At 35.7% G+C, this 26857-nt stretch overlaps 4 protein-coding genes and 2 long non-coding RNA genes across 10 annotated transcripts; 3 read left to right on the top strand and 3 right to left on the bottom strand.

Annotated features, from left to right (window-relative positions):
• Positions 1-311: 311 nt before the first annotated feature.
• LOC138911259 (uncharacterized) lies at positions 312-709 on the bottom strand. The gene is made up of 2 exons (XR_011416725.1): positions 527-709; positions 312-464 (listed from the first exon to the last, which is right to left on the bottom strand). It is a non-coding gene; the product is annotated as an uncharacterized lncRNA (long non-coding RNA).
• A 1389-nt stretch (positions 710-2098) lies between these two features.
• Positions 2099-3009, top strand: LOC6627962 (uncharacterized). Its single transcript, XM_002051579.4, has 3 exons — positions 2099-2184; positions 2251-2389; positions 2447-3009. Exons 1-3 carry the CDS (start codon positions 2160-2162, stop codon positions 2952-2954), a joined length of 672 nt encoding a protein of 223 aa, XP_002051615.2. The 5' UTR covers positions 2099-2159; the 3' UTR covers positions 2955-3009.
• Positions 3010-3533: 524 nt separating this feature from the next.
• On the top strand, positions 3534-6214 carry LOC6627963 (TBC1 domain family member 19). The gene is made up of 7 exons (XM_002051580.4): positions 3534-4362; positions 4431-4617; positions 4679-4772; positions 4830-5079; positions 5256-5725; positions 5783-5864; positions 5931-6214. Exons 1-7 carry the CDS (start codon positions 4099-4101, stop codon positions 6102-6104), a joined length of 1521 nt encoding a protein of 506 aa, XP_002051616.1. The 5' UTR covers positions 3534-4098; the 3' UTR covers positions 6105-6214.
• Positions 6215-11745: 5531 nt separating this feature from the next.
• On the bottom strand, positions 11746-19046 carry LOC116651463 (uncharacterized). 3 transcript variants are annotated; one of them, XR_004304465.2, is made up of 3 exons: positions 18790-19046; positions 12158-12352; positions 11746-12098 (listed from the first exon to the last, which is right to left on the bottom strand). It is a non-coding gene; the product is annotated as an uncharacterized lncRNA (long non-coding RNA). The 3 variants fall into 3 exon arrangements; XR_004304464.2 differs by having other exon boundaries at positions 11751-12034; positions 18709-19045; XR_004304463.2 differs by having other exon boundaries at positions 11753-12034; positions 18790-19041.
• Positions 19047-20747: 1701 nt separating this feature from the next.
• On the bottom strand, positions 20748-22743 carry LOC6627966 (alpha-1,6-mannosyl-glycoprotein 2-beta-N-acetylglucosaminyltransferase). The gene is made up of 8 exons (XM_002051583.4): positions 22593-22743; positions 22446-22541; positions 22254-22378; positions 21961-22202; positions 21752-21897; positions 21531-21691; positions 21097-21308; positions 20748-21036 (listed from the first exon to the last, which is right to left on the bottom strand). The coding sequence occupies exons 1-8, from the start codon at positions 22681-22683 to the stop codon at positions 20748-20750; spliced, it is 1362 nt and encodes a 453-aa protein (XP_002051619.3). The 5' UTR covers positions 22684-22743.
• Positions 22744-24032: 1289 nt separating this feature from the next.
• On the top strand, positions 24033-26528 carry LOC6627967 (alpha-1,6-mannosyl-glycoprotein 2-beta-N-acetylglucosaminyltransferase). Of its 3 annotated transcripts, none has more exons than XM_002051584.4 (9): positions 24033-24189; positions 24255-24347; positions 24411-24553; positions 24619-24860; positions 24916-25061; positions 25129-25277; positions 25349-25563; positions 25628-25851; positions 25922-26528. In XM_002051584.4, the coding sequence occupies exons 1-8, from the start codon at positions 24090-24092 to the stop codon at positions 25839-25841; spliced, it is 1302 nt and encodes a 433-aa protein (XP_002051620.2). In that variant the 5' UTR covers positions 24033-24089; the 3' UTR covers positions 25842-25851; positions 25922-26528. The 3 variants fall into 3 exon arrangements, with proteins under 3 accessions (XP_002051620.2, XP_015028225.1, XP_015028224.1); XM_015172739.3 differs by having other exon boundaries at positions 25913-26528; XM_015172738.3 differs by having other exon boundaries at positions 25904-26528.
• The last annotated feature ends 329 nt before the right edge of the window (positions 26529-26857 follow it).

Below are 26857 nucleotides of genomic sequence, written 5' to 3'. Positions count from 1 at the left end.
TGTTGTTTATTTAGATATCTTTACCAAACTCGGCATTTAATTAGTTTTACTATGCTCCTCATATATGGATGCATGTCCTATTAAGAACCGACCACGGTATCATATAGCTGCCATAGGCACGCTCGGTCGAAAATTAATTTGTCATTCATTGTGGGCTATTATTCCTATTATTTTCCCTGTGCTTCTTAGATACGAGGACTATGAGCATTATGAAAAGGTTGCGTCTGCAGGGCCATTAGATCTTCGGCGTGCCCTTCATTCTCGTTCTCTTTGAGAACAGAGATTAAATGAATGAAAACTAAATACCGCGATCAGATTCTATTTTGTTTTTTATTTCCTTATTGAGTTTAATAATTTACACATTCTCCATAAGGCATCACGCATTGAAGACTGCAACACTCCTCGGCAAGGTGACATTTGCCGCCAATGCCTTTGCATCTATCCATCAGATTTATACGATCTGTCTGTGGGTAATAAAATGATAATCATATAATGAAAATTATTTGCAATATTATTCAGTCTGTACATTTGTCAGATTCCTAGAACGATCCATAAAAAATGGTTTACTGCTTGCAATAGAAGCCTTCGAAAGGTATCTTTCCCTTCCGGTTTTTCCGATAAAATTAGCGCTATTCCCAACTCTAAGAAGCACCAGCAACAAGCTGACTACAGCAACAATTTTGATAGATTGCATTTTTCATATATTAAAGTCAAGTCTTATACTAATTGTATTAATAACTTTTACAAGCTTTTATATACCGAAGCTAATGTGATGTGCACCATCTGTTTGGGGCAATAATTATTCATTGTATAGCTAGTTCGCAAGGTCTGTTTAGCTAAAACTGCTTAAATAAAAGCTGTTTTTGAATAAGAAAATAACTGTTTTAAGCACAATTGTTTTAAAATTACGGCAGCATGTATCGTGCAATTATATTTTATTTTTAATTGTAAGCAAAAATATGAAAGTAATATTTACAAAATAAAATAAAAGTAAAAATGTTTATATATTTTATTGAACCTGATAATCAGACTCTTCGAGTTAAGCCTATCTCGAACATACTGTTGTACGTTTAATACTTTCCATATTAAAACATATTGTGACTACATAAAAAAAGATCTCTTAAATCTGTTAAGTTTGTACGTACTTGTTACAGACTCACAACAAAATTAAATAAAATCCATTGTCCAATTTTATAGCACTAATAACAATTAATCCAAACTAAATTCACATGTGTTTTCTGGCACAAAATTAAAGAATCTGCAGAGCTGCTTATAAAAGCAACGAAAAATATACGTAGCCTTGTAGTCCGTAGAAAATTAAATTCAAAATGAAACGGTCGGAGAGCATTTTCATAATAGTACTAGTACTGTATTTGGCGATCTCTGCAAATATGAAAAGTAATCAACTGTCGACGACAGGATGGGAAAGTTACTCATGGAGATATAAAATATTGAAAGGTTTAGTGATAAAACCCTTGAAAAATTGGACAGAAGTATTGTGTATATAAAATTGACTTATTAGTCTATCGACAAGCTTATTATCTACTTGCAGGTCGAGCGTTATGAAAGGACGAAATATTTTTGTTTAAAAGTTGGCATGAGTTGCCGTCGTGCCGAAGATTGTTGCAGCTTGCTATGCTTTAACAGTTCCAAAGAGTGTGTGATTTAAATATATTAGAGTTTCGAAACGATCAATGAGATATATTATTATTAATTTTATTCCTTACAACTAAAAAGTGGCTTGGTATGGTGCTATTTGGATAACCGTTTTGCTCTTCCTGATTGGTTTTAGAAAACATTTTATTATTGTTCATATTTTTTTTACTGAATACGGGCTTATAATCATAAACAATAGGATCCTTATAAACCACTCTTAGAGAATTTCGAACCATCGTCACAATAAAGGTTCAAACTCTTCCCATTCGGAAATCAATAATAACTTTAATATTAATGTATTTTGTATACCTTTGCGATAACTTAGCTATGTTTAGCACAGTGTATTATATTTGGAAAATAAAACCAGGAAATATTTTAAATATTATTTAAACAGCTTGACTAATAGATGGAGTCACGCATATATAACGACATTTTAATTTAAAGTCTCCCGAATTGAAGGTACGATTTTCAGTTGCAGTCCCTTAGGCAGAGAAGTCAGCAGCATGATCAAGCTCTGGCTTCTTCTTGGTACTTAAAGCATAAATGAATTTTAAAACAGATAACTAATTTCTAATCTTTTTTTTCCCCTCCAAGGTTTTTTTAGTTTTTATTTTCTTCTCGAAGCCAGCGCCAATTCAACGCTGATCAGCCCGAAATGCAAGATATATCCTCCTTGCTTTCGGGTGCAACACAATGTGTGTCCAAATTCGAATATTTCATTCGTGCTCCATAAGTAAGCAATAAGTTGTTTTTCTATTAAGCAACGTATTTAATTTTCCAATTTTAATAGCAATGAAACCCTAGGTGGACGTCAATTAAATCCAGCTAATTCGCAGGATTTTCCTGCCAATACAAAAAGGATGCTTACGGTGCTGCTACATAGCTTCGCGAGTAATTTGAATACTGCACCCATTCCTGACGTCCGAGCGCGGTTGCTGGCCATTAGCACTAACAACATCATCTCCGTTGACTACTCGAAACTTGTCTTCTACCCCTGTTTTTCCGAATCGGTGCATAATGCAGATTTTGCGAGTGTATGCATTGCAGAGTACTTGGGAGTTCTATTGCGTAATAAGCTGGTGCTATCGAATGAAGTGCTTATTATTGGTTTCGGACTAGGCATACATGTGGGTGACTATGTTGCTAAAATGTTGTCAGATACCGACCTTAAAGAGCGCAAGGAGTTTGCGAACCTTGATCGCAGTTTGACTGCAAAATCGTTTGCGAGCAATGCTACGAATAAGAAGCTCGATAATCAGGGTTTCTCGCTCAAGGACATCATGCTAAGCATTAAGTAGAACAACAATGCGATTGATATTGATATTTTCAAATGAAAAAAATCGAAACTAACAATATTATTTTTTATTTTTTCTTCAATTTATCATATAAATGTTTATTGCATTGAATCAAATATAACATACAATATTATTACAACTCAGTTGGCTTAGGTGATATTTCGCCAAGCCTGGTTTCGTCCTCAGGCTTTAAAATTTCGTTCTAATTAGCTGGAACATAATATAACAACCGCAAAACTAATATTGGCAAAACTAATGGCAAATGTCATGGTAATATTATAGGCTAAATTAAGGTAAAAGCAAAGGGGCTGTAAAAGTACACGTCAGGTGTTAGAGGCATCGACTCAAACCGATAACGAAACACATTTTTTGAAACTCATAGAAACGTGCACGAGAACAAGGTAAGCTGCAGTCCAGACCAATACGGTTGAGAATAGACAAGTTTTTATATTATCCGTTTACTTGGGATAAGATCTGCTATTTTCTATTATTAAATTATCTCTAATATAATTTCAACTGGTTCTCTAGTCGTAGCCTGTATCTTGTAACATTGCATAAACGGTACACCCTCTTTTTAAAGGCCAGTATATGACAATTTTAAAATTGAAACTTTTAAACCGTTGTGTGTTTCTTGTTAATGGCTAAGGTTCGTGTACCCTTGGAGTTCAGTATTTTAGAGTCAGCCGGATCGAATCATTTCAGCAATCCAGCGTGCATATGCACACAAACACTAAATATGCCTCTGTGTAGAGCACTAACGATAACAAAGCTGTCACGTGTAAATTTCGTTGGACTTGAAAGCTTTAATTATAGTTTGGAATTTATTCTGCAATGAACGTCGCGATTGCCTTGTCTAATGCCTGCGCCTCGAGTGGTGGGTCCGTTGCGTCGATAAAGCTGCCAAACAAGTGGTTGCATTCCGTAACTAAGAAGCGCTCAAAAGTTTTGACTTCATAAACTGGCCCGAAGCCGTGTACGTGTGTAGTGTGCCCCATACATAAATGGAAATCAAAGCAGGCGACACAAGTTTGATCGATACAAATCAAGCGACTGTTCAACGCGCCAATGTTTTCGGCTTTATAGGAGCAGCAGCAACAGCACAACCACGCAGAGAGGCTAAGAGAACAAACCTGTGAAGTAAGCAGGCATGGAGGAGCTACAGGATAGTAGCATTCATCACACGACCGCAAAAGTTATAACAGCCATTAAGAATACCAAATGCTATGAGCCCATCTATAAGGAATTGCAGCGTCTCGTTGCCAGTCCCGGCGTCGACAAAAATGATATGCGCAACACGCTGGAGGATGCCATCAAGGCGGCGGGTCTGGAGACTGAAATTCGCAATATGATTTACAATCTGGTACGCAGTCGCTTGAAAAAACTCGAGGTAGGAGATGTCCGACAAACAACGGTAAGCTATGATACGCCAGTAGAGCGACATGCCAAAGCGCACAAGAAGTTTACTTACTCTCCACATAGAAATCCGCACAGAGCGATCCACTGGGCTATCTGAAGCGCGCCGGCGTGCTATGGGATCGGCGTGTGCGAAAGAGCCTAAATGCAATGTGTGGCGAGCTGAAGGTGCCGCTGCACGGTCAGCCGCGCATTAGCACCGATCGCGAGGATTTTGTCGCCAAGTGGAATGAGTTGAGCAATTACAATATGGGTAAGTCTATGTGTATAGACTGCTTTTGTGCATCATTTAATTATATGAATTAATCGTGCAGATCTAGCTAATTATCGTCCGGTATATGCGCCCAAGGATTTGTTGGAAGTCTTACTATCGCTTAAGGGACCCACTAGGCCCAATGAAAATTCCGAGTATGTACTTTGAGCTGGTTTTCCTTTTCTTAAGCATAATGCGTCTTTATTTTACAGCCAAATACCGCAATGGGAGTTTTCGCATATTGCACTGCCCGTTAAAAATCTCTTTGAACTGCGAACACATTATGCGGATCTGCTGCGCGGCGATCCCTACAGTGTGCCTGATTTGGCGGTGCAGTGCCAGCGTATCCTGGACAGCAGACACGCCCCAATGTGCCAGCAGTACTTAAAGAAGGGCTGCACTCCGGCACCCTACCGTGGGGCCCTCTGGGCATCTGTGCTGGGCAGCAAGCTGCACGATTATGTGAGTTCCAAATTAAAATAATTCTTGGTATAAATCATTTTCAGCAAGAAAACATATCTCTAGACCAGATTTGATAGGATCCTTAAATTGCATGCATATTTTATAAAAAAAAAATATAATTATAATATCAGTCGTCTTATCTTGCCCTAACAATTAATTTTTTTTTGGTTAAACAGGACATTGAGAATTGGCAGAAGCTGCGTAACAGCGTATGGACCACCGATCATATTGTTGATAAGCTTGTCTTTAAGGATATACAGCTGACGGCTTCAAATGATGACCAGTATTTTGTATTCGAAGATGTGCTCTACCAGGTGCTGTTATGCTTCTCGCGGGACACGGAAATTGCCAACTGTGTGGAGTATGAATCGTTTCCGGTGAAGGGCAAGACCTATGAGGGTCCGCCCTCGGGCGTGGTGCCTTTTCACGGCATCTGCATGTTTGCGGCACCATTTTGCTATCTGTATGATTCGCCGGTGTGCCTTTATTATACATTTCGGGCCTTTTACATACGCTATTGCCACCGATTGACCACGATCAATACGCATCCGCAGGGCATTGTTAGCCTGTGCCTGCTATTCGAGAAGTTGTTACAGACATACGAGCCACAGCTGTGGTCGCACTTTCGTGAATTACAGATACAACCGTGAGTGCCATAAACGATTTTGTAAATTCAAATTTGAAAAGTATTCTTTGTTTATAGTCTACGTGTAGTTTTTAAATGGCTTATGCGTGGGTTCTCTGGACATTTGCCACCAGATCAATTGCTAGTATTGTGGGACTTGGTAAGCGCTTCATTGCAATAGCTGCTCGTCTTGAAATTAATTGTTAACTTCTTTGTCGCTTTGCAGATACTCGGTTTTGATAGCCTGGAGATATTGCCACTTTTTGCCATCATTATATTGAGTTTTCGAAAGGAAAGCATAATGCAGGTGGCTTCACTTGACAGCATCGAAGCCATTTTGGCCGACTTATCGTCTATTAAGGTGCTGCCATTGGTACAATTGGCATTAAGTCGCGACTAAGTGTATGATTCTCTCCTACAAATTTTAAGTATTTCTTTCCCGTCTTTAAAGTAGAAATTCGACGTATTTTAATGCAGAGATACGTATTAAAACAAAATATATGTGAAAAAGCGTTGTTAATTTTATAAGCGTATGCAGTAAACATAAGCATTAAAAAAGGAGGTTTGTAACTAGATTTCTCAAGAGTAGATTTTATTAGCCTTGTTGAAGAGAACCTTTTATCATTCCAATCTTTTCTAGCATTGTCAGAGTACAAGCGCATATATTCTATGACTGGCATAAAAATTCTTCTATTAAAGTCTGAAAAAATATTTGTGTAAACGAATTTTATTTCTAGCAGGTTTTGGAAATGTAAGATGATCTTAAATTATTTCAATTAACTTAATTTTAATTTTTTTCTTACGTGTTACTGTCACTCTTATATAATTGATCTAGCAAACTCTAACTGTTGGCAGCTTTCAATAATATTTTTTCCAATGAGCTACATTTCTAGCCTCAAGGCCAAAGTATACTAGAGAGTGGCAAATCGGACAGGTAATAGATAACTAGCGCAGGGTTGGCATCACTATCTTTGGCAGATCGGGGCTGTGGAGAGCGGAAAACAACATGAATTTGCCTAGAAATGGATACCCAATTATACGCTACTGTCAGTTAGCTCATGACAGGTTCGGGCCGTGGTAGCCAGGAATTCAAATTCACTCGCTTTATCTATTTAACTCGACTGTCTCGCCTGTCGGCATGCGTGTCAAGTGACTGTTAACGGACAACATTTAGTGCACTTTCCAGAGGAAATGCTGTTGATTTCTACCGGAAGCCGTAAAAATCCATTTACGAGCTGACAACGTGAAAGCTTTTCGCTATGTCAGAGCACATCTTTATGCGTTTTGAATCCTTCATTCAAACCTTTCTCGTTCGCAGTTGGATTTTGGAGTCGTGTAGTTTCCAAAGTTTCAAGAGTTGTTATGAAATAAAGTAAATGCAAGTTACGTAAAGTATTTATGAATATTATGCAATAGAATGCCAATTAACAAATGTTCTGCCTGCCTTTGCCACAGTTCCTTCTGCCCATTCTCGTATTCTAAATTAATAGGTGGTTCGTGTGTTTGGACGGCTTCTAATGATGGGCTCAGCTGCCATAGAGCCAGGTGTTTGCCTAATGAGCACATTCGGAATAACACATATGCAAAGTACATATATCTACAAATTAGTTAAATGTAAATGCCTTATTCAATCTGCATGCCTGTTTAATTGTATTCAGCTTGTGTTTGTACAAAATTACTTGGCCTATTGACTTTGTCGCATTTGTATCCTTAGAGAATTCTTGGTTAGAACGGCAGACAAGTTATTTTAGTCAAGTCCACTTGTGCGTAGTACGACTTCGACATGCCTAACAAGTGGAAATTAATTGGATAGCTCTAATGAAAATTCAACTTAAGCTCTATAAATGCTCCAACCTAAGTGCTAGAGCATTCGCCTTCGCTAAGTGCGACATTTATTCAGGCAATAATGAAATTGTTTTATAAATGGGATGCAATGTTTTATGATATTTAGTTATATTCATATTCTTCATGGAATTTAGATGCTAGCTTATGCTGTCGATTTGTAAGTAAATATTCCTATAAAATACTATTTATTTGACCTGCAGTGGATAATACATAAGCTTGCAGGTGATAACTGGAGGAATGATTTTGTTAACAATGCGTCCAAGCAAATGTATTTTCATCAAAACTGAAGAGACATATTAGTCCGTTGATAATGTTTTTGGCTGTGTTGTAATGTATAAAAGGTTATTGGTGCTGTCGACTGAATCTTGAGTTTGGGAAATTTATCGGAATATAATTGTGATGAATGATTTGATTCATGGTTCAACGCAATCAATGAAGTGATTGCAATCACTTTACATTTGCAATTATCAATTCAATGAAGCGAAAAATAAACAATTTAAAACTGCAAGCAGTTATTCTGGGCATCAATTAATTTTAAGCAAATACAATAAATTGTGCTGTTAAATATGTATGCATTTAACAACATGTTTGCATTAATTGAAAAAATTAATCCCAGCTCATTGTCATGAAAAACTACTTACAGCTGTCATTCGCATAAACGTGGACATACCATCATTTGTTTTACAATTCTGCGGTTAATGAAACAGAAAAAACAGTTGAACTTGCCTATAAATGTAAATAAATTTAAGTAAATTTTATTAAATAGTAAATTTTTAATTTCATTGAAACAGTGATGACAAAACTGCTGCAAAACAAATATCCAGAAGGCTGCCAATCATTGGATTTAGCAAAATTGGCTGCTTCAGTTGCTTCCGTTTTGTTCTTGTTAACCACAGGCAACACCAAAGGCGAGTCCTCTGTGGACGTTGACATGAATACAAATACCGGAAGTGCTGGCAATGTTAACTGGTCCGCTCCGCTCGTCGATGGCCCCACAATCAAGTTAGCTTGGTCCTCAAATGAGGTGAATGATGACGTTCCTAAGGATGATGGCTTTTCCGGTTTTGGTAATGCTGTTCAGGCAGGCTCAAACAGTATTTTCGGTTTGCTGGTGCTGATGAAGCTGCTTATTCGAGAGGACTGCCTGCTTTTGCCATAAATGTCCTTCTCCATCGACATGTCGCTGCATGCAATCCAATCAGTAAATCTCTGCACTCCAATTAAAGGTAAGTTCATACATATACCTTCTGTCTATATTTATATGATCCCTTTTATAATATATTTGTCTAATTTTCTGGTTAGTTTTAGGATCCCGATAAAGTTATATTTCCGTTATTTGAGCCCTCGCTTTGCAGTGCATTTATTTATCAAGTGGTACCAAAAACTATGCTACATAAAATTAAATAATGCCACCGGAAATCAAAAACTTTTTGAACAAACAATTACGTTTTATGTAAAAATAATAAATCCCCTAACAAACAATATAAAGTGAAACCTAAACACAATTTACTAATTAAACGCAGAATTTGAAATCATTTGTTTTATTACTTCAGAATGTTTATCACGCTCGCTGCGCTAATGCGGATTTATTTCCACTCGTTGCGTTGACCGTGGAAACTGCAAAATTCAACATAAGCCAATAAATAATTAAATGAATTATTTATATTGAAATAAAAGCATGTGCAAGCGTTGCAAGCCAAAATTATATATCGGTGAACCTCAATTCTCACACGCATAGACGCAACTTTAGAGCTGCGAGTAGTCAATGGCCAAACTGAATTCTTTTGTGGTGTTTTGTTAATTTGCTTCTGGTTGAAAAATTTTATATTTCCTTGTATTTTAGCTATATACCTTGAACAGATGACAAGCTGGTGGGAACGGTGTGCATGTCATAATTTGTATTATGATTAGAAATAGTTGAGGTCAGTTCATGCTTCTCTTGAATACCCTTTGCCCATTGCGTAAAACAGGGTATACTGCTTTTAAGAAAGTGTATGTAACAAGCAGAAGCAGGCACGTTCGACCCTAAAAAGAATACTCTTCTTAATCAGAACAACGAGCTGAGTCGATTAAGTTATGACCGTCTGTCTGAACGCGTAGAACTCTGAAACCAAAAGATCTTAAGACTTTAAATTAAAAAAAATATATATTCTTCGTACCATATGCAAAACGGGTTTTCTCTTTTTGCCGGTATCTTGTAAAAAAATCGATAAGAATCCATTATGGACTTAAAAACTATAAGAGCTGCATACACTATATTATTATAAACACAGAAAAGGAATATTACATTTTATGGAAGCCTCCCTCAATTCCCACCCAGATGTAAAAGAAAATGTATATTTGAAGCTAGAGCTTTTTAGTTTGATTTACTTATCCATACAAAATAGAATGCTATCTTCATGCTTGAAAATTTCTTACTCCAAATTGATTAGGGATTAATAATGTAAAACCCTTCACTATTAGGACCTACAGCCACATCATCGAGCCAAGTAATTATGGTTAACCGAAACATATTAATTATACGTTACGAGGCACACAAAAGTTAGCACACACACAAAACACATACAAACACACACATTCACACATATACACTGTATTCAGATTAGATATTCTATACCATTTATTAAACAGTGATGAGACGAATTTGTATATATTTATCGTATGTGTGCTTATGCAATTTTAAATACCAATTTGTTGAAATTCCCTTTGTTTTATGCACATACCGTCATCGTATACAGATTATCAAAGCAAATTCAAAAACAACTTTGCATTATTCATGGAATATTTTCACTCTTAACACAAACTGAGCAGAATGTTATCAACCTTTTCCATCCAGTTTTGAATTGCTGTAGACTATTAGAATATATCTAAAAAAGTTACATATCCTTACTAAATAAAATGTCATGAGTATTGCAATGCATGTCTGGCCATGTCAAAGGGATTCCCGACTCGCTTCCGTCTAGGGTCATTCACTTTTCTTTGCAAACGGCTACCTTTGCTTCTCAAAGGTTTGAAATAGTTTTCGTCTGGTCTTGCTGCTGTTTTGAAAAGTTTGCTTGCTCTCAATTCGAGGAATTTTTTCTTTTTATTTTGTTTTGTTGCTAACGCTTTGGGCGTGTTTGGTTTGCAAATCTTTATTTAAATGCCGAAAATGTCTAGGCCACAAAAGTTCCCACAGCAAATTATAGTAATCAATTTGAAATTCTTGTCGAGTTTTCTAACTTTGGCTTTGGGTCAAAAGCATTTAACACGCACACATACACACACCATTCGCCGTGGGCATAGCATTTGGGAAATTGTCTCGGGAAAACTTTGAGGGGGCCAACGGCAAAAGTTTCAAGTGATAGCTTAAATTTTATATTTTGGTCGATATTTTTATGAGCTTGCAGAAATTTAATTCACATTTAGATTTATTGAATATATATCAAAGCCAATTTTAATGCTTTTTATGACTATAATTAAATTTTATATTTGAATGCACGCTGTAAATTTAAACATTTTCCGTCTGAGCTGTGGTTTACCACTAAAACTGATACTGATACGAGTTGATGTAGTTCCCTTATGTAACTTTGACTGCCTTAACTTTTAACTGCTAACCAAACCCAGTTGAAACTTTCTCTTAAGTTTTTTATCTTTTTTCTGCCAACAAATTGCTCTCAATTTTTCCAGTAACTTTCTCTCTTAAGAACTTGTTCAGCTATTCTTTTTTTTTGACAAATGTTTTACTCATATGTCATGTAGGACCAGAACATGGACAAATATAAGCTCAAAGTTAAAAATGCCGATTTGCTTTCGTAGTCGACTGTAATTTATTAAACACTTTGCTGCCATCAAAGGGGATGATTTACCAAAGTGCCGACTTAATTTATATCTCAGCTCTGTCTTGCATTGGCTGTAATTTGTATGAGTTGCATAAGCATATGTGTATGTATTTAATCCTATGAAATTTCACATGTCTCTTGCTCACACTCAGAGGGCGGATTACAGACGCAAGCTTAAGATATTTGAGAAATTGTATTTGTAAGCTCGGATCTCTAGTTATCAGAGCGCTTAAAGCATTTCGCGTACTTTCATATTTTCACTTTTTTAATATGTTTAACTTGAATGTGAAAATTTAATTAAGTAAATTTAACTTAAGCCTGCAGAAAAACAAAATTGGTTAAATATCACTTACATTTATTTCCAATTATATCTTAACCTTTGCCTCAATTTGCAATACTTAAGATAATTATCACAAATATATCTCAGTAAAAAAACAATCTATGCTCTTGCTGAGGTTCTTATAATTTCTTTACTCTGCACGAAAATATTTTTGAATCACTTTAAGCAAAAAAGAATTTTGCATATAACATTTTGTCCAACCCAAATCGACCGGAGTTGCACAGCCTAATTGATGAGGATGACAGAACGTGACACAATCTGAATTATAAATTTTACGGTCCTTGAATAATGGTTCACAGGCAGAAATTAAAATGCTTTAGCCAGCTGTGAAAGAAATTAAAGACACGTTTTCAATTAGCACCGCAAGTGTCACCAGTTAAACAAAGAGCTGAAAACGACTTAATAAAAAGCAGTCATAAATAATCACAATGAAAACAACAAACAAACCTGCAAACAGAGTTCAACAGGAAAACGTCTTATTTGTGCGCGTGACTCCAGAGGAAAGCAAGCCATTCGTTCCTCGACTGAAGGTTTAAATACTAATAAATTCACCCACAAACACAAATATAAGTGAAAGCATATATTCCACCTCTTCTTGTAGACTTGCTGATAATTTGGGCACAAGCTTAAGCATTTTACCTGCTGCTTCGGTCAAAGGGCAAGAAATTTAATATTTTTAATAACATTGCTTAGTTTTTCCAAATTGAGATATGGACTAATACATTATTAAATGGAAAATAATTTATTCATAATTTTTTAAATGAATTTAAAAGCTACCAAGCGAATTAATTTACCTGAAGTATGATGCTTAGACCTTTACATTTTGTAGGGTTCATCACTCAATGGTAAATCGCCAACTTAGGCAGACATTGACATAACTATCTCAACTATTTAATAAACAATTTAATTGACGTCTCGAGAAGAACACTTAAGCTTAAAAAAAATATCCACATAAATGTAAGAAGTGTATTCTGGTCTTAATGAAGTTTAACTCAATACTTCTGTTTATAGGCTTGTCAGCAATTTGTTTTTAATGCATTTTTAATTTGTATGCGAGTGTGTGTGTGGGAAAGCGGGAAAAGTCTGTGCATGAATGTGTGTGTGTGTGTGGGCAAAGAGAAAATGAAATAACCTTTTTCGCTACTTTGTAACGAGGCCGTCGCCCGAGGTGATCCCTTTTCTTTTATGACTACTTAATGGCGGCTGCATATTCTTTTCAGTTTATTCTCGACAAGATTAACAGGAAAATTATTATTCATTTGGCAACATTGTAAAAGAATTTTATATTGGGTTGCTCTGTCAAACTGTTTCCGTACGTTAATTTATATTTCCCACTTTTTCGGTTATCCCTTTACGTACTTTTGATGCCGACAGCAATTTTATTCGCCGACATAAAGCAGACTTCTGGACTAGTTGTTAAGGAAACTAGATTTAGCACATTAAGGTGACAATACAAAATTTTATATACAACTCAACTCTTGTGTTTATTATTAAAGATGTTCTTTACTTCATGCTTATATTTCATCTCCGATACTTTCCCTAATTGCTAGAAAATTTAAAGAATTTTTTCACTTTTTAATTCAGTTCCGCAAAAATGTTTCCGCTCATTACCAATTAGAACGTTTCTCTAAGGTCAACGACAATTTCCGATTACGTCACTTCCGGTGACATCATTTTCTGTTAAAGTACACACCATTCCTCACTACTGAATTGCAATTACTATTTGACTCCGTCGCCGACAATTTTCATCAGCTGTGCCATTTCCATGGGGCAAAGCCACATCCACATTGAGTCTGTGAAAAACTATTCTATGAAACACGCCGAGGCGTAAAGTGTGCAACTACTCGAGGAGTCGAGTTTGCCATTTTGCACGCTGCTGTCGCAATAACAACACATAAATCTGGCAGCAGCTGCCAAATACAGAAATTTCAACACTATCATAGAGCAAAAGAAAAAGGTAGACTGCCTAGCGAGGAATAACCCGATTGCAATAACAAAAGTGATGGCAACATTGGCTGAATTATGTTTAGCTTGAGGTTATTGTGTGCTATTCGGACTATGAATATGATCCTGGAGGCGGTGAGCAAAGTATCTTTATAAAAGATCGGTGTTGTTGTTGCAAGTATAAGCTGAAACGGACACTCTTTAATGCTGAATTTATTTCTTTGAGAAGGGCCCCTAAATGACATCGACTTTGATCTTAGCAATATGAAGCGGAACCCACAAGTCCCTACTTATTTAATTGTTAGTAATAGAGTAGGGTAAAAGTTTTATTAGAAGACTACTAAGTGTTTGGAAAATTGTTTGCTCTTACTTTATGCTGGCCACGAAATATAAGCAAATTTCTCGGGCAGTGGGTTTTTTTAAGTGCCACAGAAGTGCGGTAAGGCCATAAAAATAGTTGACCCACCGCAATGTCACGTGCCGGAGAGACATGCTAAAAGCTGAAACCAGGCAATGTTCAGGATTACTAAGTAGAGTAGACAAGGAGTATAGAGTCGGCTAAGGGCGGACTAAATGCAAAGTCAAGAAATGAGAGAGCAGCTTAAGGATATCCCCAGAGTCGTAAAGCCGACTTCCCTTGACTGCTGTCACCTGCTGACATTCAATGTGTGCACTGCCGCAAACACAATGTTGCATTCTTTTATGGGGCAGCGCATCTGGTAATTGAATCTTGATGAATTCTTTTCATTACTGTGTTGTTAAAAATTCAAAAGGTCTTCTCACCGGCTGTTTGGCTTGTTAAGATTTGCATTATTTTACAGCTGCTATATAAATTTTGTATCAAAAACCACTACCATCAACTTTAAATAAGGATTTTAACTTGTTTCTTCAACTTCCAACAAAGTAACGCAAGAATGTCACCTTATTTGATACAGAATCTTCCATCTACAGCTATATATTTTTATATATAATGTTTGGAATATAAACTTTAATATATAATACTATTTCACCGAACTTGAAAGGTATAATATATTTTATATTTTAATTGATTGACAAGCTGAGTCAATATACCCCATGATGGCTACTTGTCTCCCTGTCTGAAGTTTCGCTTTTTCTATTATATGCTGTAATACTTATGTTCGATAGGCAAAGATTTTATAGATAAATTAAATACATATTTTCAAACATTTAATTCGAAAGTATCTGCTTTAAAACTCAAACTGGAAAATATGTAATGTCGCATTCGGAACTGCCTACAAATTTGCTGATTCCAGCTATTAAAGCTATCGAGGTATACTAAGATTTGTATTGATTGCTTGGAAATGGGTCAAGTCATCGATGATTTAAAAAAAGCTCGCACCGCACGGACATTTTCTTGCCACTGCATTATTCTAGAGTTATTTAATTAACGCGTCTTTTGTTTCGACCACAAAATTGGGCCAATCCGGTACAAAGGCAACAAAAGCAACAAGCCAATTCGGGCAAAAGAATAATCAGGGATAAAATGTCTGAAAAGGAATTGTTTTCTCAATGCGAACAAAAGACAGTCAGACAAATTCATTTTATGGTTGCTTGAAATGCTTGGCCCAAGAACATTAAAAAGTTAAGAGGTCTACAAAAGTTTTTGTTTGTTTTTTTGCGGCGCCTCTTCTGCCGAGTCTGGGAAAACAATGAATGAAATAAAATCGCCATGAATTATAATAAAACATAATTATGAAATTAGCATTTCTTGAACAGGAGTATAAAGAATCTTCATGGGTGCAATGAACTTCTTAATCTGCCAAAAGTGTAGCAATTTTTTGGCCATACAATTGTGTGAAAAATCCCAAAAGGTCATCTGTATGCCAGTGGGAAATGGACATTTTCATCATCATCATCACCACCGCAATCATCAACGTCCTCATCTTCCTTAGCGCAACATCTGTGGCGTCATTTTGTGGCATTTTTGCAGCTCCAAAAAAGTTGCGTAGCAACTCGCTGCTCTTTACTTATTCATAAGTACTTATATTCTACGAAAATATACAAATTCTAAAGTTTGTTAGCTACATATTTTTATGACTCTAAGCTTTTTCTTTTTGCCAGGCGAGAAATGCACGTCAAATCTGTTAACGCGGCAGCTGCGTGATGCGAATATTTAAGGAGCTTCTCATTTTATAAGCAATGAAATCAATTTTCGGGTCTTAAAATGTGCACAAAATTGGAAAGTAATTTACATGAATTAAAATTAAATTGAATGTAAAAAACGTTAGTTCCCTTTGAAACATTTTTCAGCAATTTCAAGAGATCCAAAGCAAAAGATGCATGATTTAATTTAAGTTTATTACAAAAACTGTTGGGATTCTTCTTCGACTACTTATAACTGCCGCTTGGTGATTTAATATTATTCAGGATTTTTTTTTTTTTTTATAACAATGAAAAATAGCATTAATTTTTTTTACAATAAGCCATTGACATCGAAAGATGTTTAAATTTATTGTTAATTTGCTTGCAGTAAAACGAATACCACAAAGAACGATAAACACTATCCAAAGGCTAATTTGTTTTGTAAAGATTGTAAGTATCCTTGGACACTTAACACATTTTAATCAACTGTGAAGTGCTATTTAAACGATAACGTTTTATCAAGAGTAGGAGTCTTCAAACAGAGTCGCTTTAATACAAATTAATATATCAAGTATCGCTTTACATAAAAAACTGGACTGGTTATTATGCTGATGTTGAATTAAAACATGCAACGTTAAACATTAATTTTACATATGTATTTTATAATTTTCAATGTAGAGCAATAAATGGAAGCCGCGTGACATAAATGCAATTACAAAACATTTGCAGCCATTAAAATGCAATTTGATGTAGTTTATTGCATTAGTCTCTGGGGGCCATTAAACTCATTACAAATTGACACTGTCCAACTGGTTTGTCGGAGGGGAATATTATGTAGCCATTATAAGTGCTTCTGTCCTCTGATTTTGACTGTTCAGCTCGCTGTATCTCAGTTGGTGATGTGATTAACGTTTCACTTTGTCCCAGAGACGTGTACGACGTGTGTGTTGAGGTGTGCGTTAATCAAATTTCAATTTAGATTTGGGTTCAGAAAATGGAATGGGACTGTCAGCAATGAAGGGTGGACTTCAATTGTGAGTTCTCTGAACAACGAATCAGATTAACTGACAGGATGCCAATTTGCGTTCCTCAGTTTTTTCTTTGCACGTCAATTCAGGGCAGACAGTCCTTTGCGGCAGTTTTCTTTTTATGCTTTACGCAATTTGTCTTCACGTGCTCTTTTCGTGGTGTCTTTTGACTACGTCCCAAAATTCAGTCTGCTACTTTAGAAACTCATAGGATGTTGACTTTGGATTTCAGTTTGTATCGACCTGTTTTTCCTATAGGATGCACGCAATTATGTTATGTGAATCGCAAGTAGTATGTGTGTCTATCTTGAAAAATAAAAAAATTCGAAAGCTACATGATGTAGTAGTTCGATTTTAATATTTAGATTTAGCTCATTAGGAACATGGTGAAATTGTTTACATAAGTTTTTAATTTGAGACAAATCAGTTTGCTGTAATAGCTATCTTATAAATATACTTAAATATATTTACTGCCTGCAACAAAATACGGTGGATTTAAAATTAACGAACTTGCTTGCATAGAAACGAAGATGAACTTGGAGACACTGCCTTCCATGGAGACAAGCCTATAACGCACTCTATATAGGTATAAAAAAGGAAGGCATATAGTTTTTATCCAAACAAATTTACCATATTTGTTAATGGTTTGACCAAGCATCAGTGTTTTAACATTTTACAGCGGCAAAATGTTAAATGCCAAAGTTCGTGGGTATGATATTAATCTGCCCGACTGCTGGAATAGCTATCAATAGTAGCATTGTTCTGTAATCCTTAGCTTAAGTTATGTACACATGTCCTGTGGCGTCTGTAAGCTGTGGCATTAACAAAACAATTGCTTGCCATTTGCTTCCCAGTCTTGATAGGATCAAACAGACATCCACATGGAGCAACAAGTGTTTTGTCCGAACAAAAATCAAAGAATTTATAAAGAGCTTAGTTTGGGGCTTATCTTAAGGCTTTGCAGCTTATAATTATTTTTTTATGCTTCGTAAATTTAAAACTAATTCCATCTTATCGTTGAAAAGCAAATGTTTACTTAAAGTGACGTTTAATTTTAGTAAAAGTTATGAACAATTCATCTCTGTCGTTAAAAACAGAACAAATTGTATTAGATTTTCAATTTACTGCACTTTTTGATTTATGTTACCTGCCAGTTCTATTTCAGCGTATTGATGGACACTTTTCAGCTCAATTATGATTTGATGGGTTTGGCACTCGAGCGCCACACATGGCACTCCACAGGCCAGAAATACCAGCTTGTCCCTGACGGCCTCTTATGCACTTTCAGTTTCAATTCGTATCAATTAAAGTGCTCTAAAAGCTTTGTTTGTCCCCTGTCCAGTTCTATGAAGCAGGCTGCAGTAAGCTTTGTTGGTTACAAAATGCTTAGATGGTTCTCTGTACAAATTATATAAAGTATTCTAGTAGCATACATTTGAGTGTCCTGCCGGATTAATGATAATGGCCAGGTGCTCACTTACGAACATAAGAAGGTATTCATTCTTCTGGGTTTAAAAAATTGTATGCAACAATTAACCTTTTTAAAAACCGATCAAGTAGATCTTTAAATTTTCAAAGTTGAAAAATTTTATGCAATGTATTCTTATTCAATTTTTACTTTCTACATATTGTTCCAATAGGGGGAAATATAATATAGAGGTTTTTGGTTGTATTAATATGGATATACTAACTGCAACAAAATTACGACCTTTAACATTTTAGTTTTTCTCGTTGTTTTTACTTATTTACCAGGAGCATTTTGCTCGGTGCTTTACATTACTGTAGCTGCAGTCTGAATTCCGAAGATAAACTTTTCTATTATTTTATTATTTGTTCAATTTTTTATTGAAGGATTCCGAACAGTGCACATTATCAAGTTATACAGAAGCTTTTACCCCTTTTTTCATTTCACATTTGACTTACATGTCTATGTCCAACAACGTGTACTGTTTTACTTCCATCTAATATTATTTTTCCTTATTTTGCCTTGGCGCTTAGACTTACTTTAAAACGTTTTCCATTTGATGTTATCAGATTGCAGATTGTTTGCCTTCACTTTGCTCCAATTGTGCAGTTGTTTGTGGCGGGATCTAAAATCAATTGCGGTTGTGCCAACATACCTATTTTCAATTCCTCCCTTTTTTTGCTTGTGTTGACTTTAGTATCACAGAGCTACATTTCTTTTTTGAGAAAACGAATATTTGATTTTTACTGTGGCTGAAAATAAATATTTTCTACGTTAATTTCAATGTTACTATTTTGGAAAGAAAGATAAAATACGATTCGTATTAATGTACATTTATCGAAATAAAATAAAATGTTCCCATGACTTGCAACCGTGTCAAGCCAGATATTTTTATTCTCATTAAGCCGTGAGCCAACCATGAAGTTAGTGGGTAGTGGACAGTGGGTAACTTACATGGACATATATATATATATATTATTTTCAGTTTTCGAGGAAATTTCTATAACTTAAGCAAACAAACATAGGCTGACCAACCTGATATCGTGAAAATATAATGCATATGCCTGATAGTGTTAAAGCCCTATTCATTTACCTCACATTAAAATGTGGGAAATGCTTAAGTTAGAGGCTGCATAAAAGTTTCACCAAAATTTGTTTTTATTTTAGACTTTGCCGTTTGGCTCTTTCGGCTCTTTAACTCTTTTCGGTTAGGTAACAGTCGTAAGATTTGTGAATGGAGGACAACTTATGTATATTAAGAAGAAATTTTAGGAAAAACATATTGGTGGATTGGAAGACTATTTTGATATACAGCAGCTTACTGACTATATGTGCGTCGTTTCGTTTCGTTTAAGTCAACCAATAAGCTTAGTCTACAGATAATATGTTCAAAATGTTCTTTTTAGCTAGCGGCTCACATGAAAGATAAAGTTCGTGAAGGTAAGCCTTCTAACAGGGATTATCCGAGATATCTAAGAGATCTTTGGACATTGGGTGTAAGGTTGTCGACGCGGTGCTGCCGAAGTAGATTTTTTTGCCGTCTAAGCTGGGCTCTGTTGAGAATTGTAAATACAATTACAACAAGTCCGTAAGTTTCAAGTTACCATTTTTTTAAGCCTATGCAATTAATTTAAATGAGTTTATTAAACAGGTGCACCAACATGTGTTGCCGGCCAGCAATTACCACTAGAGCCGACTATAAAAGAAAAAGCCCTTAGTATTGAAGTCAGTAGCTGATTGAAATGCGTTTAAGCGGTGTCTTTTTGGTTTGGGCCCTGTGGTTAATTCCAGTCGCATTTGCGAAAGGGAACAGGACTCTTGGAAAGCTAGATTCTATGATAAACTCAACGTATTCGGAGATAAGGCAAAAGATGCTTGGAGATTTGGTAATGAGTCCCTCAATGTCTTCTGAACAGGTAGGTAATGGCTAGGTACGGTAAATTCGCATTAAGTTCTAATCAAGAAAATACTTTATATAATAATACTATATATCTATTAAATAGATAAATATTTTGAAAAACAAGCAGCCCTGCAAAGGAATAGGCATGACCTGCGACATTGCCGAGGACTGTTGCACCCTTCTCTGCTTGAAGCGGTATAATGAGTGCGTGATTTAGAAACTGGTTAGATAGAATTCAAAACAAATAAATTGTTAAATAATTAAAAGCAGCATACAACTTGTTATTTATACGGTTGCGTACATAATACCATCTGCAGGTCTCACTGACTGTCAGTTCTATTAGCTCCTAAGAAAAATAACTCTTGGTGAAACACATGTAAGGTAAGGTAATCTGTAGCTTCTGATTTTCCTTGAGTACTCAATTTGATCGAAACTATTGTCTATTAATAACCAGTTAAATGCCTTTTCCACTTACTTTAGACTGTCTTTGTTAGACATCTGTGAATTGTGTGCATTTTGATACTAACAATAGTTCCAACAGAATGAGCTAGAGATTGGACCCTCACGGCTTAAAATAATATATAAAACATTTAATCCTCAAACGATTTTAGCACCTGTTTTATTGCTTTGGTAACTGGAATTTAATATACCCTCTGAACTTAGGGGTAACGTCATGCTTAGACATAGCTGATGATCGCGGAGATCACTCCACCCTCCGTTGATTTGAATATTGTTGAGCTTCTTTTTTTTAACTTTCAGAATTGATTCTGTGATTCTTAGCAGCGGTGGATAAAGGTGGCCGAATTGGAATGCTAAGTGAAGTACTTGGTTTATTTTGGCAATCAATTTTCTGGCCTCGCATTCCTTGCTTTTTTGGTGAAGGCCACTGCAAAAAAGAAACCGTCACTAATCGGCCCTTTCTGATAGCCATATCTTATAAACTTGCCAACTTCCTATGTGGAAGACTCGCGGACCTTCGATTGACAACACCGTAAACTTTCTCTTCAGGCATTTTTCAGATACGTGCAGTAAAGACCAGTCGTAATTATAATCATCGTGCGAGCAAAAGGCTTGGGCACAGTTTTTGATGAGCGACCAGGTTGTTCGATTAAAGGCTAAGCCCATATTGTGAGAGGCGTCAAAAGTCGAGCAGTCAGCCTGGAAAAATAGAATGTTAACTTCTTGTTACAATAAGCATAACATGTGTCTTAAACAAACAGAAACACTGAGCAGAGTATTTTATAATGGATTTTTTTTTCCTATAGCAATATCGTTTCTCTTTATGCTGTTAAATGAAAGAGGTTCAAATGAAATATGGCTTTTCCATGGCTTCCATTTAGGCCAAAAAGAAGCTTGAAATGTCATTGCAGATTATCTTACCTTTGCGCGGTACGATTTGGCTGTAAATTCGTTCAGGTAATTGCCGAGACACAAAATATTGCAATGTGCACACACGTTTTTGGTACTCGTTTGCATCAGCATCAATACATATAAAAAGTCTTCGGATACGAAGTGATCTTCCTCCAAGAACAATACAAGACCTACAACGAAAAAGTGTTTATCATAACTATCAAAAATATAAGAAGGTGCTATGAATAGACCAGTATGGTATCTGGTAGCTGTAAGATCATGAAAGACGTGATTTGCCTTCCACCACCAGTGGTGCTTTGCCTGTGTAAAGTTTGCCTCTCTATAATGACCATAATGATCTGAATATAAAGCATTATTGCACTTTTTGATGAGAGCTCTAAGATAAAGGTAATTGTAATAGAGCTACGTTTTATAAGATTTGTATTTTGTATTTACTCACTCATCTTTTGTAATGTTTCGTGGGCAGTCGTTGGGATCCTTGCCGGGAAATGTATGTGGATGAGTTTGCAAAGAATGAGGATAGAATATCTGAATCACCATGCAAAAGTCAATCGCTTGCACATAATCGTTGATCTCTTTGTCGTAGACATCGTGTGAAAATACAAGCAATACTTTGGAAATATCCTTGGCATGGGAAAGACTGTTTACTAAGTACTTTAGGTAGTTAATTCGCTTGTGCACCTTTGAAAGAATATTCTTGTATACTTTCCACAGGAATTAAGGACAACTTACTTGAATAACAATAACTACCGAGTCATTTTCCAGAGGACCATATTTATTTGCGTTAAGAATCAACTGCTGTTTATTTGCTGTGTGGATCCGCTGCATAATTTTTAATATTTTCTTGGGATGCAACCCTTTTAATAAATTATTATGTTAACAGTGTGATATGATTATTCAAATTAAATCATAAATAAAACTTACTTTCACTTGTCTCGCTTGAATTATCCAGATATCCATAATCAAGATTCCGTAGGATGAATGGTTGGGGCTTGCTGGGCATCACGTTAGAACTTTTGACTTTGAATTTGATAATTTTTAATAGTTCTGAAGATTAAAATACCAACTTACGGAAGAGAAAGCTGCAGTACGTCAGGATGATAAAGAATATGATCAGGAGAAAAATTGTGCGGATAGGAAATCTAATGTGCTTGGGCATCATGGTTCAACTGATAGCCAGCGATCAATGAGGATCCAATGCGGCAAATATCTATCTACATTAAAGTAAATATTACTAATTATTTTGTTTTACCCAATAGTCGAGTTCGTAGTAAGGTCTCAAAATTAAAATATTTCTTTCAATTCGATAAGGCTAAGCGATTCGGTACGCCTTTACTTTAATAATTAATATGTATACCATAAAACTACCATTCATTTACTATTTATAAACATAACATACTGTGTAAAAACATTTTTATTAATTTAGTGCTTCCTCTTATTTCATAATCTATTTACAAATATGAGGTTTTTAAATTCAACTGCTAGCACTCTTAACTTTGTTAGAGGTAATATTTAATTTATATTATACTTAAATGAGTTAAATAAAAATAGTAATAATTGAATAATGTTAAAGTATTGCAACTTTCCCTTAAATTAATAAAAAATTTAAAGAGTTCACATTAAATATGTAAAAACGATTAACTGAAAAATGCATTTAATCACATAATTTGTTGCCAACGCCAGCAGGAATATTAATGCTGAAAACAGAAATAAATGCAAATTGTCTAAGCTTAAATATTCTATTATATTATGGCCAGCCATAAAAAGGCCACAACTTACACCAGCAGAAGCTTAACTGGTATCAGTTATCATCATCATCAATCTTGGGATGAAAATCCGCCAAGTGCTGCGAGTACCCGGCAATTCACAAATTGACGTTGACGCTGAAAAATGGCTGCAAAAATTTCGATGTCGAGTGTGGATTCTTTAGATTTGATTTGACATAACTAAATACATAAATATTTACATTAATGTATTTATTTAATAATATTATTGCAATTCACTTTCTTAAGCATATTCTGACCGTCTGCAAGCAATCCAACAGAACAACAATAGCATATAAAGTTTCTGTAGTCTCAACCTTTAAACAAAGTACAACAGTTCGTTTTTGTGTACTTATTGGATGCCAGTTGTTGGCACATTTATATTTGTTCCTTATGTCAATAGATTCTGATACAGTGTATCAGTCCATAAAAGGGCCTTTGATTCTCGTTCACCTGCCGAATTACTTTCTGCTGGCCATCAGCAGCAAGTGCCCGAGGGTACCAAACTAATTTCACTGAATTGCCTGGACTTCCACTTGGAAGTTGCTTTGATGTACATCTAATATTTACCTAAGGGCAGTTAATATGGCTTCTTAGGCCAAGTCGAGATGCCAAATATAGAATAACAAAGTGCTTTTCTATTTTAGTGGTTAAAGTGGTTACCTCGGCGCTATTCTGTACCAAGTTGTTAAGATGTAAATTGACACAGGAAGCCTAGTAGGCATTGAAAATAGTTAGTTGCTGCTAAATAAATATCATTCCGATCAAATAATAATTGTAAACAAATACTGGATACTTGAACATCATGAAAATCATGAATAAGAGACCACTTCGGTTTTATGTTCGGACAATTGCTTTCCTGGTGCTGTGCTTTATTATGTTGCAGTGTTGTAACTTAAATGTTTGTAAGTAGCATTTCTTTGTTTTCACCATAAATAAACGCTTTTAATCATAATAAATCAATGTTAAGTTAAAAGTCCTGGAGGTACGCTAAAAAAATCATGGACCAACATCTCGGCCCAAGAAGCACCTTTTATAGCACTAATGAAAGAAAAAGAGGCATGTGAGTAGCGTTAATCAGTAAAGTAAAATAATGTAGAAAACCTGCTGGCGTTCCTTCCCTAAGTGTTAAAAGATTTGAGTACTGAACAGAATGACACAATCTCGAGAATCAAGCGCAAGATCTATGAAATTAACGAGCAGCAGGTGATCCTAAATGAAAATAAATTCGGTCCCCTGGACAATAATTCTGTGGTTATTGTTATTCAAGTGAGTCGTCCTGTAGCTCTGTACAGAATATTTGGGAATCATCTATTATCATCATTCTTTCGTAGGTGCACAAGCAATTTAGCTATTTAAGGTACTCGGTAAACAGTCTTTCTCACGCCAGGGATATTTCCAAAGCATTGCTTGTATTTTCACACGAGTTCTACGACGACAATATTAACGATTTTGTGCAAGCGATTGAATTCTGCAAGGTGATTCAGATGTACTATCCACACTCTTTACAAACGCATCCGCATAAGTTTCCTGGCAGGGATCCCAACGACTGCCCGCGGAATATTACAAAAAATATGTGAGTATAAAATATAAATTTTAAGAAACGTGTCTTACAATTTTCATATCTCTAGAGCTATCATCAACAATTGCAATAATGCACTTTATCCAGATATAAATGGACATTATAGACAGGCAAAGCTTACACAGGCGAAGCATCACTGGTGGTGGAAGGCGAACCGCGTTTTCCATCAACTTAAGGCTACCAGATATCATGCTGGTGCGTTCTTATCCTCTGTACTTCCTTAAAGCGTTGATAATCATGAACTGCACCCTTCTGGCTATAGGTCTTGTGTTATTTTTGGAGGAAAATCATTTTGTAGCCGAAGACTTCTTGTACGTAGTGACAAAAATGCAGCAGAACAGGCAGAAGTTGTGCCCGCAATGTAATATTCTGCGGCTTGGCAATCATATCATTACACTTAAATTTTCCAAGGTGAGCTCGGAGCATTCTAGATCCATATTTGGGTTAAGCTATTCTTGTTAATTTTCATTTTTGTGTGTAAGGTTGAATGCTTTCCTTGGGTAAGTGAAAAACACAATATAGCTATTGCGTTAAATCGAACCACCTGGTTGGACATACGGAGTTGTGCCCAAAGTTTTTGCACTTATGATGACTATAGTTGGGACCGGTCACTGCAGCATGTATCCGAGACGTGTCTGTTAAGGAATCTTCACGTAATGGCAATAAAGGGAACGCGTGTCTATCCCATTGGCAAGTGGTAAGATTTTCACTTTTGAATCCTAGCCGTGGCTAATATGGACTAACGAGTTTCTTTTTCTCAGTGATCAAAGCTTAAATTGTGATTCTGTGCTGGCTTTATCCACTGCGAAGCGAGCGATTCGTTTTGCATTAAGAGCTGGCCAGTTCTATCCGAAAACGCTTACACTAGATGCAACATCGAAAGCTTCAATCAATAATCTAAAGGCAGTTAACAGAAATGGAGGTTGGAGTGATCCACGCGATCATCGACTGTGCTTAAATGCAGCCTCGCTTTAATGGCTTACATGTAAGTATTTATATTAGTAAGTTATAATTAAACTAAATTTAAACAATAAAAGTGAATTAAGGTTTTTCAGCGGTTGGATATTACAACAATATTATACTACAGAAGTTTAAAGAACGACAATTTAAATATAAACATCAAACGATTTAACACATCATTAAGAGAACAGAAATGATTTCACAGATGCTGTCCATAGAATCTAAATGCCAATTGCGAAATAGTTTACTCCTCTGCGTTCCTGACTGTGCATAATTTATGTTCTCAACTTTGTTCAAGTATATATAGCTGAGAGGCGCAAGCTCAAAAAGAAGCTCGAACGCTAACTGATATACTTTCAAATTTGCATATTAATGGATGTCGCGATCCCCAGGACTGGCGACAGCTTTTTAACTTATGTTTGCGCGTTTATAACAAGTTTTTTTTTTATTTGTCTACATCGTCGTCTACATGGTATGTACTGAATTGACCCGGCGGAGCAAATATTGGCTTAAAATTCATTTTATATTGTTTAGTCTTTGCAAGACAAAGACCACAAAGTCCCAAGTTGGGAGTTTTTAAGCAACTTGTGAAAAAATTAAAAAAATTACGATTTGTAAAGATATTAAAAAAAAAAACTAAATGATTGACAATAGAAGCGCGGTGCTTAGGCATCAGTTACTCTGATATATATAGAATGTATGGAGTAGAACAAGCTTCTACTCTTAATCGAATCTTTTTGAGTATATATATATATTACTTGAAACACTTTAACAAATGTTTATTTTGATATCACGAAGAAAAACAACATACATTTTTCATAATTCTCTTTTATCATAAGGATCTATTTACTACTAACCACAGATTGATATTAAAATAACCCCAGCAGATTTTGCACTTGTGAGCAGCTTGTTGCTTGTGGTGTTATTGTTGTGCTTGCGAGTCGATAATTTATTGCTTACCATTTTGTTGAGTACCGTTGACGGGTTTCATTTATCGTACCTTCCATGCCACTACATGTGCGTAACAAATT

The sequence above is a fragment of the Drosophila virilis genome, chromosome 4 (assembly GCF_030788295.1).
Source record: "Drosophila virilis strain 15010-1051.87 chromosome 4, Dvir_AGI_RSII-ME, whole genome shotgun sequence".
Lineage (NCBI taxonomy): Eukaryota > Metazoa > Arthropoda > Insecta > Diptera > Drosophilidae > Drosophila > Drosophila virilis.
The sequence above is the reverse complement of the archived record's forward strand: the minus strand, read 5'-3'. Positions and strand labels throughout refer to the sequence as shown.